Below are 24,107 nucleotides of genomic sequence, written 5' to 3' on the forward strand. Positions count from 1 at the left end.
TCCAGACCATTGCAATCTGCTAAAAGCTAATTCGGCAAATTTGAATGCTATGGTGCAAAATGTAAACAAATCTAAGCTCGGTGAGGGAGCATACTTCATCTTTCGAGGTGAAGTGTGGTGGCGGGGGTGCACAGGCTGCTCTAATGGAACTTCACATTACTCCTGACGGCAGCTAAATGTAGAATTTGTTCATTCTGCCGCTGAATACAGAGAGCTAATGAGAAAACTGTTGGACTCTGTGTCAGAGTACTTTGTAGATGAATCGCACAGATTCCTTCTGAACCCTGAAGAAATAATGAATCAGACTGCAGTAAGTTTCTTATCTGATTGCTTTTCTTATTGATTTATACCGCCCAAAAGCTCTCATCAGTGCCTTGCTGTGAAGTGTAAAATGCCTTTAGATTAGACCAAGTTTTGAATATCATATTACTTTTTCTTGTTTGTGTCAAATATCTAATATTTCATGTGAGTTAGTTTACTTTGTGGTCTGATCTCAGAGCTGAGCACTGGGGAGGGTAATTTTAATCTACTACCTGTGGGACAGACGTTCCTCTTATCAGCTAGCTGAACCTGGATCCTGTCCAGTCCAGAAACTGGAATGGAGTTCTCCTCCCTGCTGTGTCCATGTGCCAGGGATTTAGTGTTTTGTTTCATACTGGCAGTGATCCACAGACCTCCTTTTTCCCCCTTTTTTGCTTTTTCATCTTTTTCTCTTTTCTGTTTTCTGCAGCAGTTTGTAAGAATCAGTGCAAACATACAGTCATTCTCAGTTACTAAGGTCATGTCACCTGATCTAGTTGCTATGTTTTGGTGTCCAGTTGCATCTGAAGGTTTAATAATTGAAATGTCAATAATCAATTTTTCCGTTTGTTCTATTTCAGTTGGTGTCTGAGCTGCAGCCCAGACCGTCTCCCTTTCCTCCTCAGAGGCCGCTCCCCCTCAGCCCAGCCAGAGGATCCTCCCCAACAGTTAGTCCAGCTCGGACCCAGGCCTCCAAACCCTCCCCGGGTCTGCTGGTCATGATGCCCCCAGCAGTAGGACCCAAACCTGTGGGAAAAGTCTCAGCCATCCCCCCTCTCAGAGCTCTCAGGTGAGCATGGACGGACAAACACACACATACACACCTACACGCACACACATACACACATGTACAATCTGAGATGGATCCGATAAATAGTCTGCATAAAACAGGAAGCAGAGTGCTGTTGACTTCCTCATTTCAATAGTCATAGATATGGTGGTCTTTGTATAGGTAACACTATAATCTAGTGACAGCGTCTAGCTTTCAGTGAACACTGGAGGACAGAGGACAGACAAACACACTGAGACATTCATGAGGACTTTAAACCAGCTTTGTGTGGTTCATTCCTTTCCTATTTGATAAAGGGATAAAATGCCTGGTATCTAATTAATCATAATAATTATTATTATTAATTATTATATGAGATCTCAGGTGCTGTTAGACTCTTTACGTTCTTATTGCAAGCGCTGGATTTAATCATCATCATCAAGTCAAGGGCACGTTCATGATCAGTGTCCTAACACCACTGAAGAAATAATTCACTGTTGTGATTTGATTCTTTCTATAAAACACTTGATAGCCTTGCTCTATCAAGCTGTATAAAAATGCTATTTTGTCTTGCGTAACATACATAACCTGTTATCTCCTCCACTGACTACTCGAGGTTCTGTATTGAAAGTACTTTACAGCTGTGTGAAAACCACATCGAGCATCACTCAGGACTGTTTGTTAGGACTCTGACTTAACTAACCTCAGAGACAATCGTCCCTTTTCTTTTCTTTTCTTGCCATCGAGTGAGAAAAGTCTCGCTTGGGGAGCAGCTATCGCCTTTAGTTTGTTTTTTTTCCACATCCTAGAATTTCAGCCCTGTGTGAACAACCTTTTATGACCCGCCTATAAAAGGTTTTATTTGTTAGAAGCACTGCCTGAAAATATTCCTCTCTTTCCATTTCATGCTGTTTTCTGTTCAGGCCTGGTGTGGCCACATAAACGCTTCAGGTTTACAAACCATGCGATGCATTGACTCAGGTCCTCATCAGCAATCAATTTTCATTTTTTATAAGTGACAGGTCCCCTGGTGTAAAGGCTTGTACTTACTCTGTTCAGATGCAGAGTCATGCTTTTAGTTCCATGCAGTTTATCTGTGAATGCAGTAAAAGTCGTGCAGGGAAACCTCAAGGTGATTGTTCTTCAGCTTTTATGGTTCCTCTGCTCCTCTAAAGTAGCAGATGGATCAAAATGTCTCTACATCTGGTTCTCTGTGGCTGTACTAAGAGCTGATCCCACATCAGATTTCACACTTTTAACACCAGGTGTTTGGTGGAACTGTGTAAGTTCAAAGTCATGATGAGAGGGAAGAGCTGGAGCAGCCTGTGTCGGACTTTATAAATCCCCAGAAAAATGTATTTTTGTTTTCACAGTCGAGTTCAACTGTGCATGGAAACAATCGAACGAGTTCAAAAGCAATATCTTTGGAGCACATTTACTCATAGCTGGTATTTATGCTGTTTTTATAATGATAGATAGTGTTATGCCAAAACATTCCTGCATGATTTTTTTTCTCATTATGGTGGAAAGTCTAGAACGACACATCATCTTCTGTTCGTCAAAACATCACATTAGATACCTGATTTACATTGTTCTATATTTCCTTATTGTCGACAAAGCTCATACAAAGACCTTAATCTGTCTCTCATTGCTTCCTGACTTCACTTCAGCATTTCTGTGGCTCTTACTGAAGATGCAAATCCTTGAAAACATGTTGTTTCTGCCTGGAAAAGAAGTAAACACTCCTGGTAAAATTATGAGCTACTCAGTCAAAGAGACTCTAAGGTGGGGTTCCTACAGGACAGGAGTCCTGCTGTGTCTTTGATTAGTTCAACTACGTTTTACCTGTTGAAAGCAGCCCCACAACACTAGGTATGCTAATCATGCTTTAATTATGTTCCTCAGAATAAGAGTCTTCAAACAGAATGACTGTGTGTTACAGAAGTACTTGAGTTCTATGCAGATGACTTCATACTTTCAACATGTCTGTGGATACTGGGTAGTAGACCACTGCCATGCACTCACTTTTCTTAGTTACTTGGTAACCAGGGCCATTGTGGAGGCAGAAGGTCGCTGGCTTCATCATCATCATCATAAACATAGGAGAAAACATAAGCAAGCCAAACTGACCAATCACAGCCCTGATGTGTAGGTCCATTTTTAATGAAGGTGCACAGTGACATGACATAGGTAGGGTAACTACATTGGTAGGTGCCAAAAGTCAAAGTTATGTCATAATGCTGATATGGTGAATGTATGTTCTGACACAAGCCAAACGTTAAGCTTACTGTCAAGAGCAACCAGAGCCACAACACTGAGCTTCACAATGGACATCAGAGACTACGTCCATGTTTTTATACAGTCTGGTTGTGACGTAGCGGACATTTAAGTCACATGACTGATCATCTGTTTCCTTATGACTCTTGTGGCGCTCTAGGATCTACACAGATCTGAGGTCACCTTCTTCACATGAATACATGGATCTGATTTCCACCCTGCTTTCTGTTTATTAAACTCAGCTTGTTGCGCCCTCTTCTTTTGATTTTCCCACTGGAGAATTGGCACCACTGCTCATCTTATGAACGACTCCTGATATTCACAGATTTGCAGTCCAGCTGAAGCTAACATGAGGCCTCAGCAGGGTTATTCAAATGAAGTGGATAATATGAAGACTCATATTATCATATTCTTATCTTCTGCTGAACCTTAGAATGTGTTTTCACATCAGTTAATTGGACACACGTGAGGAAGGGATGATCTTTTCAGGGTCACTGTGGACAGAAGGAACAGATTTAAAACAATGTTTCAAATACCTTTAAAAACTCATGACATTCCCACCAGCCTCAGCTGTACTTTGTGTTTAATTAGGGTTAGGGTTAATTAACTAATGTCAGTATGCTAATGCGTCTAACCGCCGCATTCAAACATCAGCGAGTCAGCATGCTTGATCAGTTTGAGTTCAACTAGAATCTTTTTTTCTTCTTCCCCCTTCTCCTTCCAGACCGGTCCCAGGTGCCAAACCAAACACAGCCTCGCCTCTGCCACGAAAATGACCTTCTCCTGCCCCCTCCACCTCCGCGGAGGCAGCAGCTGACAGCTTATTTGCACTAAAGAGACTTTGGCTGGTAAACCACGGAGCTGTCGCACATACCAGAGGAGGACAAACATAAAGTTAAAACCTGGAGACACAAAAGAACAAACAGGACTCATACCATTTCTGACTTCAAAATTGAAACTTTTTCCTCCCCCCCTTCCCTCCCTTCCCCTTGATCCTGACCCCCCTCCTTCCCCCCTCCTCCTCCCAGCGTGCTAACATTAACCACGACGACGCGGTTTTGCACGGAGGCCTTGCAGACTGAGACAAGTGTTATCGCTGGGGGGCGGTCACATTTGCCAAAATTTTTTTAGGATTATTGTTTTGTTTTTTTTGTTTTTTAATCTGTTAATGCCGTCTGTGTTTAAAAAAAAAAAAAAAGCATTTTGTATTGACCGTTGTTTTGTTTACAGTTTGTTTTACGTCACGTTTTATGATTTGTGTTATGTGCCAAAGAAGTCTCTTCATACCTGGGGTGTGTCCCGAACGCTTGAAAATCTTCTTATGTCATGTTAAGTTTACCACAAGTCAACTCCTCCATCTTTTTAAGGTTTTCTAATTTATTGTATTGTATGAGGAATGTCTAAAATACAAATCTGGAGATACAGAGGCCTATCACAAGGAAGGAGAGCCAATCACACAGCAGCTTCTTTTCAACACTGTTTACATGGTGGAGGATTTGATGGATGCTTTGGGGCTTGCAGGACACACCCCGGTCGCTCATGTTGATTTGAATGTCTTTTGCTGTGTGTTATGACTTTTGAATTGTTGCATAAAATATTTTTACAAAACTACCATGAAGTTTCTTTCATTTTGTCTTTTTTTTTATTTTTCATTCCAACTCGAGCGACATTTAATGGAAACTGATGTGCGGTGGCACCCTGTGGATGTGTTTGAAAGGGGTGAACAGCGTGCATGCGAATGAGCTTCTGTGAGTCAGGTAACGGTGCTGGTAAAATGAAATCTGTCTCACAATCTTCAGACCAAAGTCTTTTCAAAAGAACACAAATTAATCATTTAGACATTCCTATCAAATTGCTTAATCAAAGTCATGAAGAGTATTACTATAGCCTGTGAAAAGAGTTTCATATAAACTCGTCTGTTCTGCTCTGAAGACGCTGAGAAAAATAAACCTGCTGATGTCATAGTGATGTCATCAGGGTCATTTCAGTTTGGGCATTGAAGAATGAAAATGTACAACCAAAAAACTGTTGATATGGAGTTTGAGAGATGTGGGTGTTTAAGCACAGAGCATGCGAAATAAGATATGAGCCCGTGCATTATGGGAAATGTAGGATCCAGTATTTTACTTCGACTGTGGGCTGAAAGTCAGAATATCTCAGTCTGTGCTGCTTTAAGTTTGTGTTTTGGAAGTCCTCCAACTTTATGAAGGTGCAACACTAAATTGCTGAAGTGACCCTATAAAACAAACACTTGGGGCAACTTGACAGTGCAGAACACTTTGTGCCAAGGTTTTAAACCTCTTACTCCAACTTAACAAAACAATTATTCTCTGCACAATTCAACAATTCTCTGTTTCCTGTCAAACATTTGTTTTTGCTTGTTCTTGGCCAAAACCTCCCAAAACTCCCCATTAACTTCAAAGTTACTCAACAGCAGGCTGAAAGGCAGAGTGTTGCTGCCCTCTGTGAATGAAAGCACAGTGATGTCATGACGTACCAAAGTATATCTGTACATCACTGCAGCAAGAAGCCAGCTGGAGTGCAGGGATGTGTCCAAAACGCATTAAACTTTATTCTCAGTTTACACCCGGGACATGCCAGAGTGCAGCAAACAGCTGTTCTCTGTCCTCTACTGGCCAATACAAACCACTTCCTAATATCACACCGGCACATGCCCTACTGTCATATTATTAGAATTACTTTGTGAGTTTATTATTCACAACCTTTGGAGATGAGAATAACACATATAGTAGGAGTTAAGATTTCACATTTTACTGTCTAGATGTGTACTGTATTGGTGTTCATGGTTTTACAAACAAAAATAGTACTACTGCATCTTTGAAACGAGCCTGTAGTGTCTCCAGAGGGAGCTGTGTGAAGTCTGATAAATGTCCCCCGGTGATGTCACTTGAGTCAGCATCAGCCGGGGAGGAAGAGTTTGAAAATGAAAAATAATCTTGGGATGTGGGGTTAGAAACACCTGAGCTGACCGGGCCTCCGTCATCTCTAATGGAGGCTAGAAGCTACATTAGCTGCTACTAGCACACACCTGAATAGACCATTTTTTTCCCAGCAGCCACTTTGACATGTAATAGTGGGGTCAGCAGGTGTTTCTAATGATACTCATTACGGTTCTGTTCTATTTTTTGCAGCAGAGCCAACATGCAACCACAGCAGTTTGAACCTTATTTAGCATCATTGATAACACCTGCGTTTACACTGCTATTAATGGCTGCTAGGGAAAAGGGCTTTCGGAGACAAACCTGTCTGTTGAAGAGTTGCATTGTGGATAACGTAGGCGTCAGGGTTTGACAAAGACAAAGTGTGGAATAAAAAAAGAAGCAATTTTTTTTGGTTTGTATCCATTTTCAACATAAAACAATAAAGAACACCAGTGTCAGTGGGATACACATTCTTTGATACAATATTTTCAGTGGTGTCTCTGCAGTGAGATTTGTATTCTGTCCATTCTTCGCATTTCTTATTGAATTTTGCTTGTTGGAGTCTTCATATATACGTGAGTCTTTCCATGTTGAGTATCTCCTCATGTCCAGCCAGTTCCTCTGAGTGGGAGCGTCGTCTCTATACCATTTCCTGGTGATTGCCAGCAGAATTTTAACCAGATATCATACATTTTATATAATATCTCACATCTCACATTCACATCCCAGTATTGTTTTCAGTTTAACCCACACATCATTCCATTCCATCATTTCTCATTTTAGTACATTCCCAAAAACATGACTGTGACCTGCATTCTGCTCTCCACAACGTCTCCAGCACCTTTGTTGTGTAGATGAATGGAAGAATATTTTCTTTTTGTTTTGGGAGTAATAAAGAACCGGATTATATATAGAGCTGGTGTTGGAGGTGGTTCACTGTACATCACATATGTTAAAGCAGTCCTCTTCAATTAATAGTATTTTACTTTCTTTTACCCATCTGTCTCTTATATATATGGTGTAGAAGTTCATCTGTTCTTCTCTAGACCCTGGTACAATACTTAAACCACTCTTCCAAGTACAAAGAAGTAAATTTTGATTTTTAAAATAAAAAAGAAATTCATCCCAAAGACCAACACGTGAGGTGAACTGCTGCTGTTTCTGGATTACAGACATAGCTGTTTTTTGGTGCAGAGTAGGACCCAGCTGAAGGGCACCATTGGAAAAAGGTTTGAGCCCAGATCTCTCCTCATTCCAGCCTTAAGCTTCACATGCTAGACAAGTGTATAATGAACAATAGTTAGAAATGGGATGTATGAGGCTTCAGTAATCACTGTAGATGATTGAAGGTTTACATCTGCATGTCTCTTTACATCCTGCTCATTGTCTTAGTGTCAGAGCTCTTTTTGAAAACAAACCGTCTGGCTCATTTGGTCTCACAGTGGTGTCATGATGATCTTCTACTTCCTGGCTGATGAGTAAGTATGAAGGCTCCACTTTCACCTGCTCTTAATGGATTCCACTCTGTTGGAAATGAGATATCTGCGAGAGGCAGTTCTCTTCTCCCTGGGGACTAATGCATTTGGAGAGTCCATGGTTCGAGTGGAACGCTATTGGACAGTGAGGAGGAATGGCCTCATGGGAAGATATATCGATGTGGACGTTTTCCTAGCCCATTACCAAGGCACCCGGCGCCCAAACAAACCTGTGGGGTGGATTCTGTGCCAGACAGTAGACATGATCTAAATGAAAAGAGCTGAGTTTTTCCAGGACCACTGTCTATAAATCAAGCTCTGTGCAGCCAGGGGCCTGAGGGAATAAAGACGCTAATGTCTTTCCCCAGGCTAGTCTTCAGTTGGTGAGCCACATAAATGAAATGTGGAGTTAATAAACAGTTCACATGTTCAGGTTAACAGCCTAAGACAGTCCCAGTCTTGATATAACATTTGTGCTAGCTGATATTGCACAAGCCCCTTTAGGGACTGCCCATTGTTGGACTTTGTTGGACTGCACCCAGTGGTCTGAAAAATGTCCCTTTGGACCAGCAGACTGTTAGCCCAGAAACAACAGCCCACTGCTCGGATGGCTTATCAGGTGACCTTCATTGTCATGGTAACAATAATAAACATTGCAGGGTTGCAGTTAGGTTTAGTTTAGGTTTTAGGTTAGGTCTAGGAAAACGTCATTGTTTGGATACATTAGTTAAATAATTAAAATAATCTTTCATGATTTTAACAACATTTAAAGGTCCAGTGTGTAGATTTAAGTGACACCTAGTGGTGAAGTGTCCCTCTTGGTTCAAGCATAAAGGAGAATATACAGTGGCCGTGAAACGTGTAAAAAACGTGAAAGGTCCTGTGTAGAGCCAGTGTTTGGTTTGTCCCTTCTGGGCTGTTGTAGAAAAGTGGTTTAAAATGGGGGACTCCATGGAAGAGAACCCGCTCCCTCTGTAGGCTCATTCTAATATAACGTAGAGATAACAATTCTTATTTTTAGGTGATTTTACACTCATGAAAACATAGTCATGAATATCATATTCCATTTCTGTCAATAGATACCCTTAAATGCTACACACTGGACATTTAATTCAACATATGTAAATACCTAACAACAAATTAACAAATGAAATGTAATTCTCTGAACCAGTTTTAATGTTTTTTTGATCTGATGATCCTATCAGCAAGAACAAAACAACAATCCTTCCACATCTGCTGCTGCTGTAGTTAACATTTAATTAGATATGAGCACAAAACACATTGCTTGGGGTTAATGAAATATCAGCTCCACCTCTTTGCCCATTTTTGGATTACCCGGGAGCCAGCAGAGGCAGGACAGCCAAGATGGAGATGACCAGAGACACACTCACACTCACACTTTGAAACCTATAGGTGATGTCATGGAGATCCACAGTTTGTTATTGTACAGTCTTGCTCATAGCAGTGTGGTTCAGTATTTTAAACTGGGAACTTCATCATCAGTAGTTTGGTTCAGACCCTATAAAGAGTAAATCTGTAAATCTCAGATTTTTATAACCCCACCTATAGCTTCTATAATGATAGGGCAGATCTATCACTGTTTACTGATAGGCTTCCTTCATAGGAGACATTGTTACTATTTACTCACAGGTGTAAATAGTAAAATTGGTTTATTTGGTTCAGGGTCCTGTGTCGGGTATTGTACGTGCTCTCATACTTCCATGGCTTCCTGGGACACATGAAACAAGGAGCCATCATTCATTTTTTAGAATAATAGTAATATTTATAAGACCAGCAACACACCACCCATGCGGAAAAACTAACAGCTAACATGAGCACAGTATCAGCCTGTGTGCTTTGATAATTTATTCTGAAGAGCAGGGTGATCGTACAGATGATGTGATCAATACAATGTTTGGCTGTTCAGTGACGTATGGACTCTGACACGCCCACCAACCGGGAGAAAACGTACGTCAAAGCACGTCACACACGCGCGCGCGCGGACACGCACACACCGGCTGGAGGAAACACGTTCAGCTCTCGCGCACTCTTTTCAGATTGAACGTGCAGGTGTACGTCATTCAGGTGCACGAGCCGCAGTCACACCTCCCGCCATTACGGTGAGCTGACGTGTTTTTGTTCTCATTTTAAAACAACGTTACATAAAGGAGACACAGCCCTGTACTTTGTCGAATTTATAACAGTCACTTAGTGCTTCAGTTCAGCATACATTTATGTAATATACAATATGTATTTGGAAACAGTTAGTAAAGTATGGACGTGTGGTTGTAGCCTGTTGCTGTTAGCTTTGAATTAAACTGTCTTGTTTTTTAAGTATCGATTTGAATAAGTTGGCGCCAGTGAGCGGCGATATTTTAAAACGTCGATATTTGTAATTTTATTTGCTTCATAGTGAATTATCGTGAGGTTTTCCGGTGTTTCGGTGTTACCAGCGACCCTGTTAAGTAGTGACCGTCAGCCACATATTGCGTCTGTTATTATCGACAGCTGTTGGAAACCGGAAGGTACGCAGCTGTTTCATTCATAGACATATATATATATATGTCTATGGTTTCATTCACGTTAAAATATAAAAAATGCTGCGTATTCTCTTCCCGCTCCAACAGCTGTCATAACTAACACTGACTGCGCATGCGTTCAGCTGACGGTCTCCAGTTAACAGGGTCGCTTGTTAAACCGAAACACCAGTAAAGGTGAGATGTCTTTTAATCAACATGTTTTTCAATGGAGTTCGGCTTGTGTTGTGGCTTGTATACATATTTCATTTCTGATAGACCTCACTGTTTATACTGTAAATTCTGTCTATACTGCCATATTTATATTTATACTGATAATTCTGTTTATACTGTGCCATATTGCCACACTGATACTGTTAGACTGTTGTTTCTGTTTCTATTGTTCATACCGCCATATTTATACTGTTTATATTTTCCAGATTTGTCACTGTCTTTTCTTGGATGTCTTTTAGCTTGTATATGGTTTTATATTTGTATTCAATATTTTTTACATCTTTTACTTATATTCTATATTTCATGTTTATTGCTGTTTGAACTGGGATAAGAGGGAAACACAATTTAAATTCTCTGTATGTCCTGTACATATGGCAGCATTGATAATAAAGTTGACTTGAGCTTGAACTTGTGTTAAAAACACATCCAGAAAACAACACAGGCTGAGTCAGAGTCACAAAGCAGTGGCAGTGAGCACTGTAGTCCTCCTGACAGATGATGAAGTGAATTATGTAAGCAAACATTATCCCAACAGTTTGCAGGTAAGCCATGTCTAATGCCAGTGTGCTGCTTTCAATGAACATATATTGAAACGTTTGGATTGTGTAGAACAAAAAACCTGATAAAACTAAAAATGGCCGGTAAGCACTGTAACATGTTCTTAATACAACTGCTGCTTGATGAATTATCAATAATCATATATGTTCTATCTTTTAATTCACTTCTTTTTATTTGAATGGAGTTTGGAGCTTATTGTAACCAGGCCATTAGACCATGTTGTAGCACTTGACATGAATGAGGTGGAATAGAAATGTGCGCTGTAAAAATGTCTGTTATTACTCCCAGCAGACAAACATCAGTCCTGTAAGCAGCCCTCTGCAGCTATGAGCACATTTGTGAGGCACAGTCAAGCCAGGCAGCTTCTGCACAACAAGTTTGTGGTGGTCCTTGGTGGCTCAGGTGAGAGACGTGAGCAATACATGGAATATATTCAAAAGCATTTGAGGTGAACACAGTTCTTTACTGTGCAAAGCCTTGAGGTATAGGGATCTTTGCTTTTTTAAAAAATAAATCTTAAGTGTGAATCCTAATGATTCCTGAAATATTAGAATCTACACTTTTGATCAGAGAGAAGATGCTAGCCAGGATTCCCATGTTCAGTATTTAGCAGACACACAATCTTAGATTCACTGCTCTGTTCCTTTTCGAGCTCTCATGTTTCATTGGAAATTGATTGACATCCTTTGAGTTTTTTTCTGCTACTTGATGCGAGTAAAGCCTATTGCATGTGTTCTTTGATTTCAGTGCAGCGCTCCATGTACAAAGACCTGGTTCTGCTGCTTCAGAGGGATCAGTACTTGACTCTGCCTCAACTCAAGTCCAAAGTAAATCTTTCCACAAGCTTTTCATTCACATGAAACAGCAGCATCACGCCTGTAGTCTCACTAAAGAACCTGTTGTCTTAAGACCTGTCCTTTTGTTCACTTCAAGGCCTTGGCTCGCTCCACATTTCATTTCTCATTCTGTCTTTATTATTTGGCAATACATTGTGTTTCAAACATACCAGAGCTGCCAGAACAGACTGTAATAATAAAGTGTTGTGATTTAATAGCAGTCCAGATGAAGGATAAACTGTCCTCATTGTAAGGCAGATACTTCACAATATGAATATGTGCTTTTCTACATTTTAATATACAGAATCAGATTTGTTGGCATGTACATTTTCACATACAGTAAATTTAACTTGGTATATTGGTGTATAACAAACTTTAAGTAAATTGAATTAATAAGTACCGTAATCAATCCAATCGATTGAACTGATGTAATTCAGTAACACTGGAAATCGTTTGCATAACTCTTTAAAAACACTGCACTGAACTGACGAACCAGCTGCCTGTCACAATGACTCATCAAACCATTTTGTCCTCTTTAGGCCTCAATTTGTTCCGACAGTACATTACAACAGCTATAATCGATATTATTAGAATAATGAATCAAACCAGACACGGTAAAGCAGCATTTAGCAGTTATGCTGCTCACAACTGGACTACCAGCAGGACTGAAATCAGCCCCAACTCTTAGCACTTTTAAATCCAGGTTAAAAACTTTTCTATTTTCACGTGCTTATTGCTGAGCTCTTTTAAAGAACTTTTAAAGAATTTTTAATCATAATCCAGTGATTCGTTTAATGTTTTAAATTGTTTTCAAATTTGCTGTTTTAATGATTTTAAATGACATTCTGATGTTTTTAATTAAATTTACTTCTCTTTTTAATTTTTTATTTCTATTGCTATTGCTTGTCTTAATGTCAAATGTTGTTCCTTGCCTCTGTAAAGCACTATGAATTGCCTTGTGTACGAATTGTGCTATACAAATAAACTTGCCTTGCCTTGCCTTGCCTAATGTAATGACAGTGGGAAAAAAAGACTTGGCTTGGCTCTATGGAGCTTCATAGTGAGTTTGAGCTCAATGTTCAGCTCCCTGGTCAACAAGGGTTAACCCTAACCCTTTACTGTTGTAAAGTGTTGTATGTCTTATATGTTTTATATTTTCAGAGGAAAGGCTGTAAAAAGCCTCTGTGCACAACCTACTCAGCAGACAGCTGGTGAACAAAGTGGAACATTTAGCAGCTAAAGAGCCAGATGTTTCTCTCAGGAGTTGGTAGAGACCAAAACAGAGCAAAAAAGAGTGAATATTAAACTTAAATCCACCAGGAAGGCACAAACATGACTGTCAATCAATGACCGTGTTGCTCTCTGACTGGTGGATGTCTAAATCAGGAATAATTTGCGTCAACTTCAAAGGTTACAGAATGTTCACAGTGACTGACACAGACCAGTCACCTGTTAACTAATCACTGCGACCGTAGTCATTTCATTCATGGGACATGATGCAATCCTTAACAACGGGGCCATTTCCAGCTCTTTGTTAGCTCAGGAGCAGCTTCGGACATACAACAGACTAAAGCACAGACTCTCAGCTTCTACTGGTAAGATCAGATCATTTATGAATCCAGCCAGTGGCCTCTAAAATATTTTCTATAGCAAGAAAAGGTTGTGATTGGGATCCACAGAGATTGTTACGTTTACTAAGAACTGTGTCTGAAACACTACTACTGGGTCCAACACTGGAATTGAATGTCTCTTTAATGCGTTTGGTCCAGGGGGAGTTTTCCTTCGAGCACGACAGCCTGGTGGAGGGAGGTCGTTTAGGTCCCATGACTAACGGCATAGAGTACAGAGAGGTCCGACAGTTCCGCTCCAACCACCATCTGCTGCGATTCTACTTCCTGACCCGGATCTACTCCCCATATGTGGAGAGCATCCTGGAGGACTTCAGGCGGGGACTTAAACCTGACGTCATTATCATCAGCTCCTGTGTCTGGGACATCACCAGGTAACAACACTCTCTTTGCTCGTTCAGTGACTCCTAGCAGATGACCTGTGACCTCTTCCTAGTGGATGCTGACAGCTGATGGGTGCACTATGACATGAGATTAATGTGATAGCGAGGTATCCTCCTCCTCAGATGACAGCTGATGGATTCAGAGATTGCATTTCTGCTTCTTTGGCTCTCTATATGGACCGTGACAACTAAATGCGATTGGTCAATGTGACTCTGACTACAAATGGAAACTAGTTCACTTCGGATGGTGCCTCATATGCAGATATCTGTGTGTGGAGATTAACTGGATCTAATTTAATAAATTGAAATGTGAATTTGAAAGTGTCCATATCTGATGATGTTATGAGGGAATGCCCTCGGTCATTATTATAATAGAATATGAACGCAGGCTGCACACAGCGTCCTCTCCTCTGAACTTCAGCGATCACTGAACTTTATTTATCGACAGCATTAACGTGCATATTGATATTTAACTGTGTGCTCTTTCGGAGCAGCTGTCTGGATGAAAGGTCTCCAGCAGGACTGGACATGAAACTCAGCCTCATGTAATTGGTTTAAAATATCATCAGATCTCATATCTTGTTGTTTTCACGCTGTTATTTGTAATCTGGAGAGCATTGAAAAGCATTGCCGTCTCCAAGACCTTTAGTGGCTGCAATAACTGTTCTTTTTTAAATAGACAGTGGCTATTTTCACTGTTTTGGCACGCTGTAAGTGCATTATGCTGAGACACTGAGTGCAGTGTTTTTTCTAAGTTAAAGGATTATTAATGATATAAAATGAAGTTTAAGATTCAGCCCCCCTCCCCTCCCCATTTTTTCATACTGTCCCATACAAATAATTGATGAAGGCACTGATGCATTGCCAGATTCATAAAAATGCCCATTCCTAATTCGGAGAAGTCGTATCGTTCCTGCTGTGTGATGGCTGCAGGTATTTAATAATTTACATAAACAAATGGATTATTCAGCGACCTATTCAGAGGCTCCACATTCATCAAGGTGTTTGATAATTTTGGACAGATCTGTATGTGTGTGTGCCTCCATCAGAGAAAACCACACAAATCGTAGCTTTCCCGCCCTCTGGGTGGATTATGGGAAGAAAAAGGCTCAGGTTCATGCTGTGTTCAATGTGCAGAGGCAGCAGTTAACCTTCTACAGCTGCTGTTTCATTAAGAGGTGGCTTTGTTTGGCCAGTGAGGGAGCTTGAAAACAGCCAAACCATGCCAAAAACAATATTAAATCAAGAGTATGAAAAATGTAATCCATATGCAAAAATGCAATAATAACTGGGCACTCAGAGAACAGTTGAGTTTAGTTGGGTGATGTTAGAGGATGTAGGCAAAACTCCAGCTATGTATTGGTCAGTTTGTGACAGGTTTAAGGGCGAAACAAATAAAACACGGTCATTTATCAAATGCACATCCAATTCCAGATGAACTTTGTTATTAGATAACCACTAATAAATCAAACAATTTTTGTTTAAGTAATATTGACTGAGATTTCTGGCTCAGGCAAATAATATATCCATCAGTATAAATGCAGACAATTCCTAAAACATCTCAAAATAGTCCAACGTTTGAATTCAATTCAATTTTATTTATATAGCACCATATCATAACTTCAGTTATCTCATGACACTTTCCATACAGAGCAGGTCTAGACCGTACTCTTTATAATATTATTTACAGAGACCAACAGTTCCACCATGAGCGAGAACTTGGTGACGGTGGCGAGGAAAAACTCATTTAATCAACTCATTTTAACAGGCAGAAACCTCGGGCAGACCCAAGCTCATTGGTGGACGGTCAAAGACTGAAGCTGTGGAATGCTCCAAAATCATCTGTTCATTGGTTGAGAGAGTAGCATGACAGTACATCTCTCCTAACAATGGGACAGCAACATTGCATAGAATCTGGTATTTTTGCTTTTTAGTGGCATCAGTTTGATTTGTGTGATACCACTGTGGCAAAATATTCATTCTCTGTCCTTAAGGTGGAGCTGCAGGACATCAGAGGGAAAACCAGAAAACATTTTCTCCATAAATAAATAAATAATAAATGTATGTCTTATCTATCAATCAGTTATTCAGACTTTATTTGTATAGCACTTTTTATGCAAACAAAATATAACTGGAAGTGCTTCACACAATTAAACACCACACCCAACACACACACCTTGATAAACACAGCTGTGTCACCATTTTGCAGTGAGAAGACACCAGAGGCAGGATTAAAAAAAATTAAATCTCAAAACTAAAGAAAAGCAAATTACGTAACAGAGAGATGGATCCATGTATGTCCACCTTTTCATCCAGTCCATCACATTTCAATCGTTTCCTAACTTTCAGTATTAGGTAGCTGTCACATCTGCTCAAGGCACATGGCTCAGTGTCAGTTGAGTGTTTGTTTGAAGCTGGATTGTGAGGACATCACTTGTGTAGAGTCATTTCTTAGTACAAAGTGTGGTGAGATGCCTGAAGCTAAAAACACAGTTGTCTAAAGGCACAGCTCTGGTTGGCTGATCTGGTCTAAGTTAGGTGGTATTTTCTTGCAACGTGATTTTGAAAATGATATAACTTCTGTGATCCCTGGTATACAGCACCAATAGGCCCAGCCGTGTTAACCTGCAGCGTAATTTAATAGCCTTTGTGTCACACTATCTGCTGTACAAGTCTACTGATAGACTGTTCATTCCCAGTCCTGAAGAGCTGACAAGCTCTTAAAACTACAAAACACCGTGAGCTGTCACTGTCTGACTGCTTCAGCCTCCACACCGACCTCACTGTGCAGACTCGAACCGATCTCCTGCACAGGGTCTGTATGGAAAATGAGAGTGATCTCTTGAGAGGCATGTTATCGTGATGAAACTAGATTTTTTGTTCTTGCTCGATGGAACGGCTGTCTGCTGCCGCATATCCTGGTCCTCTCTGCTCATTTGTTTGGTGTGAATTTCATTAAAGTAGAGCCTTGTTCACGCCCAGTCGGAGTGAGCGGGAGATGAGTGTGATTAATTATGTTCCGAGTGGTACACGTACATTGAATAGAATCGCTCAAGCAGCCACCACCGGAGGAAAATCAAGTAGCAGCTCAGTCCTGTTGTTTACCTGTCTGCATCTGCTCCAGAAAATTCTCTTCTGCCTCAGAGGAGGAAATATGGAACTATATGTCAAGCATCAGAGCAGATGTGTAACAATAGATAGAAGTTCACTGAATGTGAAAGCAGTCATTCGTAGTAATAAGCCTACAGAGAATCATCAGCTGACTCTGCTGCCCTCAGCTTTATGGAGCTTTATGGTGAGTTTCAGCTCATTGTTTATCTCTCCAGCCCACAAGTTTACTGTTCTGCTTCATTCTCACTCACTGCTCTCAAAGGGCCATTTTCAGCCACAGCAGACAGCTACACTGTACACTACACTACCTGCTCAGCAGCAAACTGCAGACACGAGCTGGTGAACGTAATCAAACATTTAGCAGCTAAAGAGTCAGATGAATGCCCCAGGAGTGAAGACCAAAAACAGATAAAAAGAGAGTAAATAGTGGACTTGGATTCATGACACAAACTACAAGTCATTATATCATCATCAAAGCTGATATGTCAGAATCGTTTTTACAACTTGTTTTTATTCACCCCAAAGTAGCAGGAGAGTTGATTATTGGAGGTTTCAATCAGAATCACTTTTATTGACCAGGAACACATACATAAAGTTTTAACTTCTACGTTAATCTCTCTCTCTCTCTATTTTGTGTGTGTGTGTGTGTGTGTGTGTGTGTGTGTGTGTGCGCGTGTATCAGACAATAGTGCAGAGTGCAAAGGATGCTAAAATAAATTTGATTTATGTAGCAGCTTGCTTTATGTATATGAGGTAGATGGACATGACCGTATATACCTGTACAGTATGCACAGCATGCATAGAATCTGGAATAGTGATGGTATTTACAGGTGTAGTGTCTGTACCACAGGTGCTTTGGACCACCGGGAAGAGGAGGTTTTTGGTTTTTGTGGGGGAATGCTGGGGGTGCGGCGCTTGTGTTGTGCCAGAACAGGAGCTGGGTAAGTGGGCAATGTAACTGGGCTCAGCAGCTTCTATAAACATGATGAAAGGCTGAAAAACAGAAGCTAAGCAGGGCTGACTGCTGTTGGACTAGTAAGTAATATTAGCTGGCTGCCGTGTTTTGTGTTGTTGACCTTGTTGATGTTTGGCTGTAGTAGAGCAGTGTTTTTTATAAATTCACAAAACAAAATAATCACCCGCAGGGTCATACCCAATGTAGAGTCTCGTTGTCATTGACGTAGCCTAAAATTAAATTATTTGTCATATGTCATCATACAGGTACAGTCAAAGTGAAACCACTGTGGTACACAATGACATCTGCACCAGCCAGGTGTGTTCACTGTTGCTTTAATTAATCTGTGCTCGTAAAATAAATGTTTGAACATAATACCAGATACCCTCTCTGTGTGATTGTCAGTAGATCGCACAGGAGGAGGAGAACAAAGTGGAGCTTGTTCACTAGTTAATCAATCACAGATGCTTTTGTTCCGATTGTAGATCTGCCATTTTAATACTTTAGATACTATTCAATCTGAAATGAATGGAGATCAGATTGTTTTTAAACAGATAACAACAACAACAACAGACAACCCTACCTTGGAGATTCTAGGTGTTGCAGGATGTAGTCCAGTCCCATGTTGACTGTATCATCCACAGACCTGTTTGTCTGGGAGGCAAACTGCGGGGAGCCTGTGATGTCCTTCAGGTGTGCCAACACCAGTCTTTCAAAGGACTTTATGGTTACAGATGTCAGGGCAACAGGCCTGTAGTAATTTATTCCTGTGACGGAGGGTTGGAGGGTGATGCAAGACAATTGTGGAGCGTTTGAAGCATGAGGGAACTTCACACAGCTCCAGTCATCTGATGAAGATCAGTAGGAAGATGGAAGCCAGCTGGTCAGCACAGTCTTTGTGACACTGCCTGGTCCTGCTGCCTTCCTGGTTTTCTGTGAAGGAGCTGACCCACATCGTCTTCACAGATCCTGAGTGCAGGTGGGGGTCAGTGGAGAGGAGTGACAGGGGGTGAAGGTGGATGTCTGATGTCGGAGCAGGAGAGGAGTGTTAATGTGGGCTTATCAAACCCATAATAAAACACATTCAGGTCATTGGACAGTTGGTGGTTCTTCACACTGACACCGGGTCATTGACTGAAGTTTTGTATTTTAGCTTTTTAGAGTAGCTCCTCTTCCCTGTTTTGATCTCTGTTGTCAGTAGTGGATTCTGTCCCAACTTCCACAGGCCTCCTCCTCGTCCTGATGAGGCAGCCTGAGTTTTGCTGTAAACCAGTGTTTGTGGTTGTATGTGCAGAAGGTCTTGGGCGGCACACACATGTGCATTAGTTAGCCTATTTACGCTGACACCATCATAGCGTATTTTATATAAAATACAACAGGTGGCAGTGTACTTAACCACTCAGCTACCATGAGACAGGTATGCCATAAGGTGTATTTATAGTATATAAAACATACCGCTAATATAAAATTAGAAACAATCTACGATAAATAGAATCATACGATATCTAAACGACGATAACTCTTTTTAGGATTATTTAAGATTAAATATACATAAATAAGCTGGCGTCTTAAATAGGTGACGATTCCAATAGCTGGCTAGTATGGTAAATTGGTGTATTTTAAGAGAGAAGCAGTTTTACAAAGAGACCATATACCCGCCCCTACGGAGTGTTAAAAACGCAAAGGAACACACCAAAGATTAGGCCAGACTCTAGCTGTCTCCCTATTGGCTGGTGAAACACACTAATTTAAGCGCAGGGCGGGACATCCTTCAGTCTGAGCAGACACTTCAACCTGAAAGGACGTGCTGTTTTGAGCATGAGCAGAAAAAATTTGAGAGCGCACAGGACATGTTTTGAGTGCGAGCACATTAGATCTGAGCGCGCACAGGACATATTTGAGTGCGAGTGAAATGTTTGTGTCCAAGCAGAAGAAATGTGAGCACAAGCATGTGATGTTTTGAGTCCAAGCACACATTTTGAAAGAAAGCAGCAGAAATCTGAGCACGAGCACAAAATCTGAGCACGAGGACAATAAATCTGAGCATGAGAAGGAGAAATCATGCTCTTAAACTGAAAATGTGCGCTCTTGAATAAAGATAGAATAATTCTTCCATATATTAGAAGTTGTTTAAGTTAGCATAAGTGTACAGTAATAAAAAATTCCAGAATGGACATCTGTGTGAATCTGCACTGATGCTTCTTTGTTTTTTACTTTGGTCCATGATGAAGACTCCACATCATTAACCACTGTACCTTTGCCAACACCGTTGGTTCGCCCGTCAATCAACCAGAGTCACGTGAGATCACGAAGATGACTGAACAGATTTTTTTTCACATAACCCAATTAATTACATGTAGGTATATGGGTCTATGTTAATTCTAGGAATGAAATACAATTTATTTGAAGCAGTTTGTGTTGTGTGGCCTGTCGCCTAGGATCAGTCTACCCCCCTCCACTTTGCCTCTTCTGACACACACACAACCTGTATGACACTTACAGTAGCAGTAAGTTGACGTGACAATGAGAGGTATAGAAAACTGGCGAGTTTTTTTTTTTTTCAGGGCTCATGCGCCCTCACATAGATTGCGCCCTGGGCAGTCGCCCACATTGCCCATAGCAAAAATCGGCCCTGCATAGGAGTTTTCCTCTGAGGAAGTCCTTTAGTAGATGCTTACACCCCATCAGTGGTGTTTATTAATTGTTTATTGATTGGTCACTGACTGCAGCTTATCTGGCAGGACTGCAGAAGTAGCATAGAACTGTGGAAATACAGTACAAACAACCTGCGGTGACAGAAATAGCAGCACCGTTCATAACTGTATGATTATGTTCTAAAATTACACAATGACGTGAAACTCAGACACTGCGCATACACATGAAATCGCGGTATTGTGGTGATTAGCCACTGGGCTGTGTGGTGGTGTGGGGTAGTGCTGGGGTGTGGGTGTGTTTATTTGACCACTTTGAGACTTCTTTATTTCTTTATCTCTGTCTTTCGATGCTCCCTCAGTCTCATTCAGTGTCTATGTTGCTTGACCACAACTGTCTTTGTCTCAAACCCGAAAACTTCTTGGTCACTATTTTGCAGCCTCGACTGCAAGACACAGGTGTAGATCATAGACCCTGAGAGAATTTCTCCCAAAAATTCAGCAGTATATAAAAGCAAACTGTAGAAAACCTAGGAGAACATGAACTTTGAGTGGCACATAAAGAAAGCGGTCTAATCCTGTTTTATTCCAGCTAAGAAACTTTGCAAAAGCCAAAAATATCTTTGTAAGACTTGGAAAAAATCACATTTCTGTTCCCTCCCCTCTTGATTATTATAATCCCCTGTGCACCACCCTGAGTCATTCTTCTGCTCAGCTCTAGTTGCGGCCAACAGACTTTTATCTAACAAATGTTGTGTGTCACACATACCACCCGTGTTGGTTAATCTATATTGGTTATCAGCAGAATATAGAATTAGTTTTAAAATTATTTTACCTATAAAGCACTACCTAGGTGTGACCTAGGTCTACTGACCAAGGCCTTTCGGTGCTCTCAAAATCTAGACTTAAAATCAAAGGTAACTTTCTTCCCAGTCAGTTGAAGCTTTAAGAAACTGCTCAAAACTGAAAAACTCAAGCACTGTAAGCACTTTGCCTTGTTTTGTCTTTTTATTGCTCACAGTTTAGTTTTTTTAATTTTTTTCCCTGACACAGGGATCAATAAAATAATCTATAAAGAATCAGACAGAAAAGGAGAATTAATGGTCGTGTTGCTATCAATAATATTTGATATTTGATCAATTCCCATCCGTAGTCCACTGTAGGTAACATGCTGACTATGGAATAGTACATACAACCCAGATATGTTGTGTATATAACATGCATGTTGCATGAAGTCTTATTTATCATACCTGATCAATATATTGAAGGAGGATTGACATTATTTAAGAAGATCAATGCTAGTCTGTTTTTAAAATCAGTTTTTATTAATATGAAAAAAAATCAACTAATCATTTTTACTATCGTTGTGTTAGTTGTGGGAGAACATTAATTAAAATTAGAAGTTCAGTCCAAACTCAAACAGAAAAACAGCAGGCCATTTCAAGACAAGAGTTCTTCTGATCACCACATGTATCACAAACATGGCCACTGTCGGCAATGACAAGGACCGTATAACAGTGGACATCAAAGTTTTGTAAAAAAAAACCTAAAAAGAAGTTAACCATAATAAAATAGATGAATAACAAAAGAGATTTCTAGTAATGTAAGTATGACTTGATTTTCACTAATGTGGTTTTCTAAATGTTTTTGTGTCAGGTACGGCCTGGGGTGTCTTGAACAGTACAAAGAGAACCTCCACAAGTTCTTTGGCCAAATCAGAACCATTGTTTGCCATGACTGTCTCATCCTGTGGAGTCTGGCCATGCCGCTTGGCAAGAAGATCAAGGGTGGATTCTTGGTGCCTGAAGTGAGTATCTCTCAGCTGTGGGTGTGCATGATTTCATTCCACCCCAACACTACACCAGCTGACTTCACTTACTAGGGTCTCCATCCAGAGCACAGAAATGAGCAGCTGCATGTTTGGCCTAGCAGACATAGAAGAGCTGCAGAAATGAGATTGGCTTTCTAAAAGATTCCTGTCGTTCTGTCACGTCCTAGCATTGGCTTGAACCTTTAATCTTTATGTGAGAAAGCATCGAAATTTTGAGGTTCTTATCTGTCAAGATAACATTGGGCACTGGTCTTGACGGAATTAATGAGTTTTTGGCTGCTGAATGAGCGGCGTTAACCTTGTCGTGAACTCATTATTTTTTATGCTGAGCATATACATACAAAATACAAATCACAGTCTGTGACTTCTTCCCAGGAAACCAAAGAAAGGCTGATAGAATGCATTAGAGCAGTACTTAAACAGACGCTGTGGTCACCGAAACATTGTGGAGAAGCCACATTTTTAAAATTGCTTTAGTGCCCTGATGCCAAGCTAATCTCAGTAAAAGACTAAGAATGTGCTTTTCCTATTGGGAGTCATGTTTTAAGTGTCTGTCGTGAGAATTCTGAAGTATATTCAGACCTCATCACAATATTTTACATTTTGTTATGTAGCATGAATATGATTTGGAAAAGCCCACAGCTGTCTATACAGCGTAAGGTCTCACAGCTGACAATGTATATCAGAGCAGAAACCAAGCCATGAGGTCACAGAAACTGCTTGGAAAGGACTGTGTTCAGGCACAGATCTGGGGCAGGTTGCAAAAAAAAATCCTACTGCATTAGACGTTTCCAGGAGAAGAGTGTCCTCCATAATTTCATATGTGGCCAGACAGAAGCCTCTCCTCAGTGAAGACACATAGAAGCCTGCTTCGAGTTTGCAGAAAAAGCTGTGAGAAACAAGATTATCTGGTCTGACAAAACGGAAACCAGGCACCATTCATCACCTGCACAACACCTGTGGCGAGTGTTTTTCAGGGGCAAGAACTGGGAGACAGGTCAGGGCTGCGGGAAAGCTGGACCTCAGTGTCCACCATCCAATGGGACAGTGACCCTGACTACACAGCCAAGACAACACAGGAGTGACTGAGGGGCAGCTCTGTGGTTGGGTTTAAATTCTCTGGCTGGCCCCCTAAAAATGATTCGTCTACTGACGGGCCCAACCCAATCTGACAGAGCTTAGGAGGAGGACAAATCTGTAGAAATCTGTCTGTAGAGGACAAATGGCAGAAAATTCCCAAATCCAGTGCAAGGCTGGTTGGGTAATACCCAATAAGACTCAAGGCTGCAATCAATGCCAAATGTTCTTCAACTAAATACTGTGTTAAGGCTCTGAATACTGTTCATCCCCTGTCCCACAAGAGCAGCATGGCTCTGTCAGTAGGTGGGTCAGTCCAATTCTTTGTTCCTAACTGCAGCAGCTCAACTATTTGATGGATTACAATGTAATTTGTACAGACATTCATAAGCGTTTGAAATACTGGAAATGTAATATTTTATGTCCATTTCATCACATCACAATTTATTACAAATTTAAAAATTTTAGTAAATGCACAAAAGAAATGTTTTCGTGTATTTTCATCCACGACTGTTATGTGAATATTACTGTAGGAGTTGGTTTATCAAGATAAACAGCAGTCAG

At 40.7% G+C, this 24,107-nt stretch overlaps 2 protein-coding genes across 14 annotated transcripts in view; both read left to right on the forward strand.

Annotated features, from left to right (window-relative positions):
* Nucleotides 1-4,957, forward strand: part of adam19a (ADAM metallopeptidase domain 19a) — a 191,412-nt gene extending 186,455 nt beyond the window's left edge. The window contains exons 22-23 of the mRNA XM_019255667.2: nt 882-1,090; nt 4,071-4,957. Of these exons, the coding sequence (XP_019111212.2) occupies nt 882-1,090; nt 4,071-4,122 (261 nt within the window). The 3' untranslated portion in view covers nt 4,123-4,957. The remainder of the gene's footprint in view (nt 1-881; nt 1,091-4,070) is intronic.
* A 4,812-nt stretch (nt 4,958-9,769) lies between these two features.
* Nucleotides 9,770-24,107, forward strand: part of LOC104927200 (PC-esterase domain-containing protein 1A) — a 42,653-nt gene continuing 28,315 nt past the window's right edge. For 8 of the 13 annotated variants that reach the window (XM_027287745.1, XM_027287746.1, XM_027287738.1 and 5 more), the window contains exons 1-5: nt 9,770-9,883; nt 11,363-11,473; nt 11,819-11,898; nt 13,677-13,909; nt 22,292-22,442. In XM_027287745.1, the coding sequence (XP_027143546.1) occupies nt 11,398-11,473; nt 11,819-11,898; nt 13,677-13,909; nt 22,292-22,442 (540 nt within the window). In that variant the 5' untranslated portion in view covers nt 9,770-9,883; nt 11,363-11,397. Of the gene's footprint in view, nt 9,884-10,397; nt 10,478-10,943; nt 11,056-11,359; nt 11,474-11,818; nt 11,899-13,676; nt 13,910-22,291; nt 22,443-24,107 lie in introns of those variants that run through there. The other 5 variants (XM_027287740.1, XM_027287741.1, XM_027287739.1 and 2 more) reach the window with 5 other exon arrangements.

This window comes from Larimichthys crocea, chromosome XIV (assembly GCF_000972845.2).
Source record: "Larimichthys crocea isolate SSNF chromosome XIV, L_crocea_2.0, whole genome shotgun sequence".
NCBI classification, from domain to species: Eukaryota; Metazoa; Chordata; class Actinopteri; family Sciaenidae; genus Larimichthys; species Larimichthys crocea.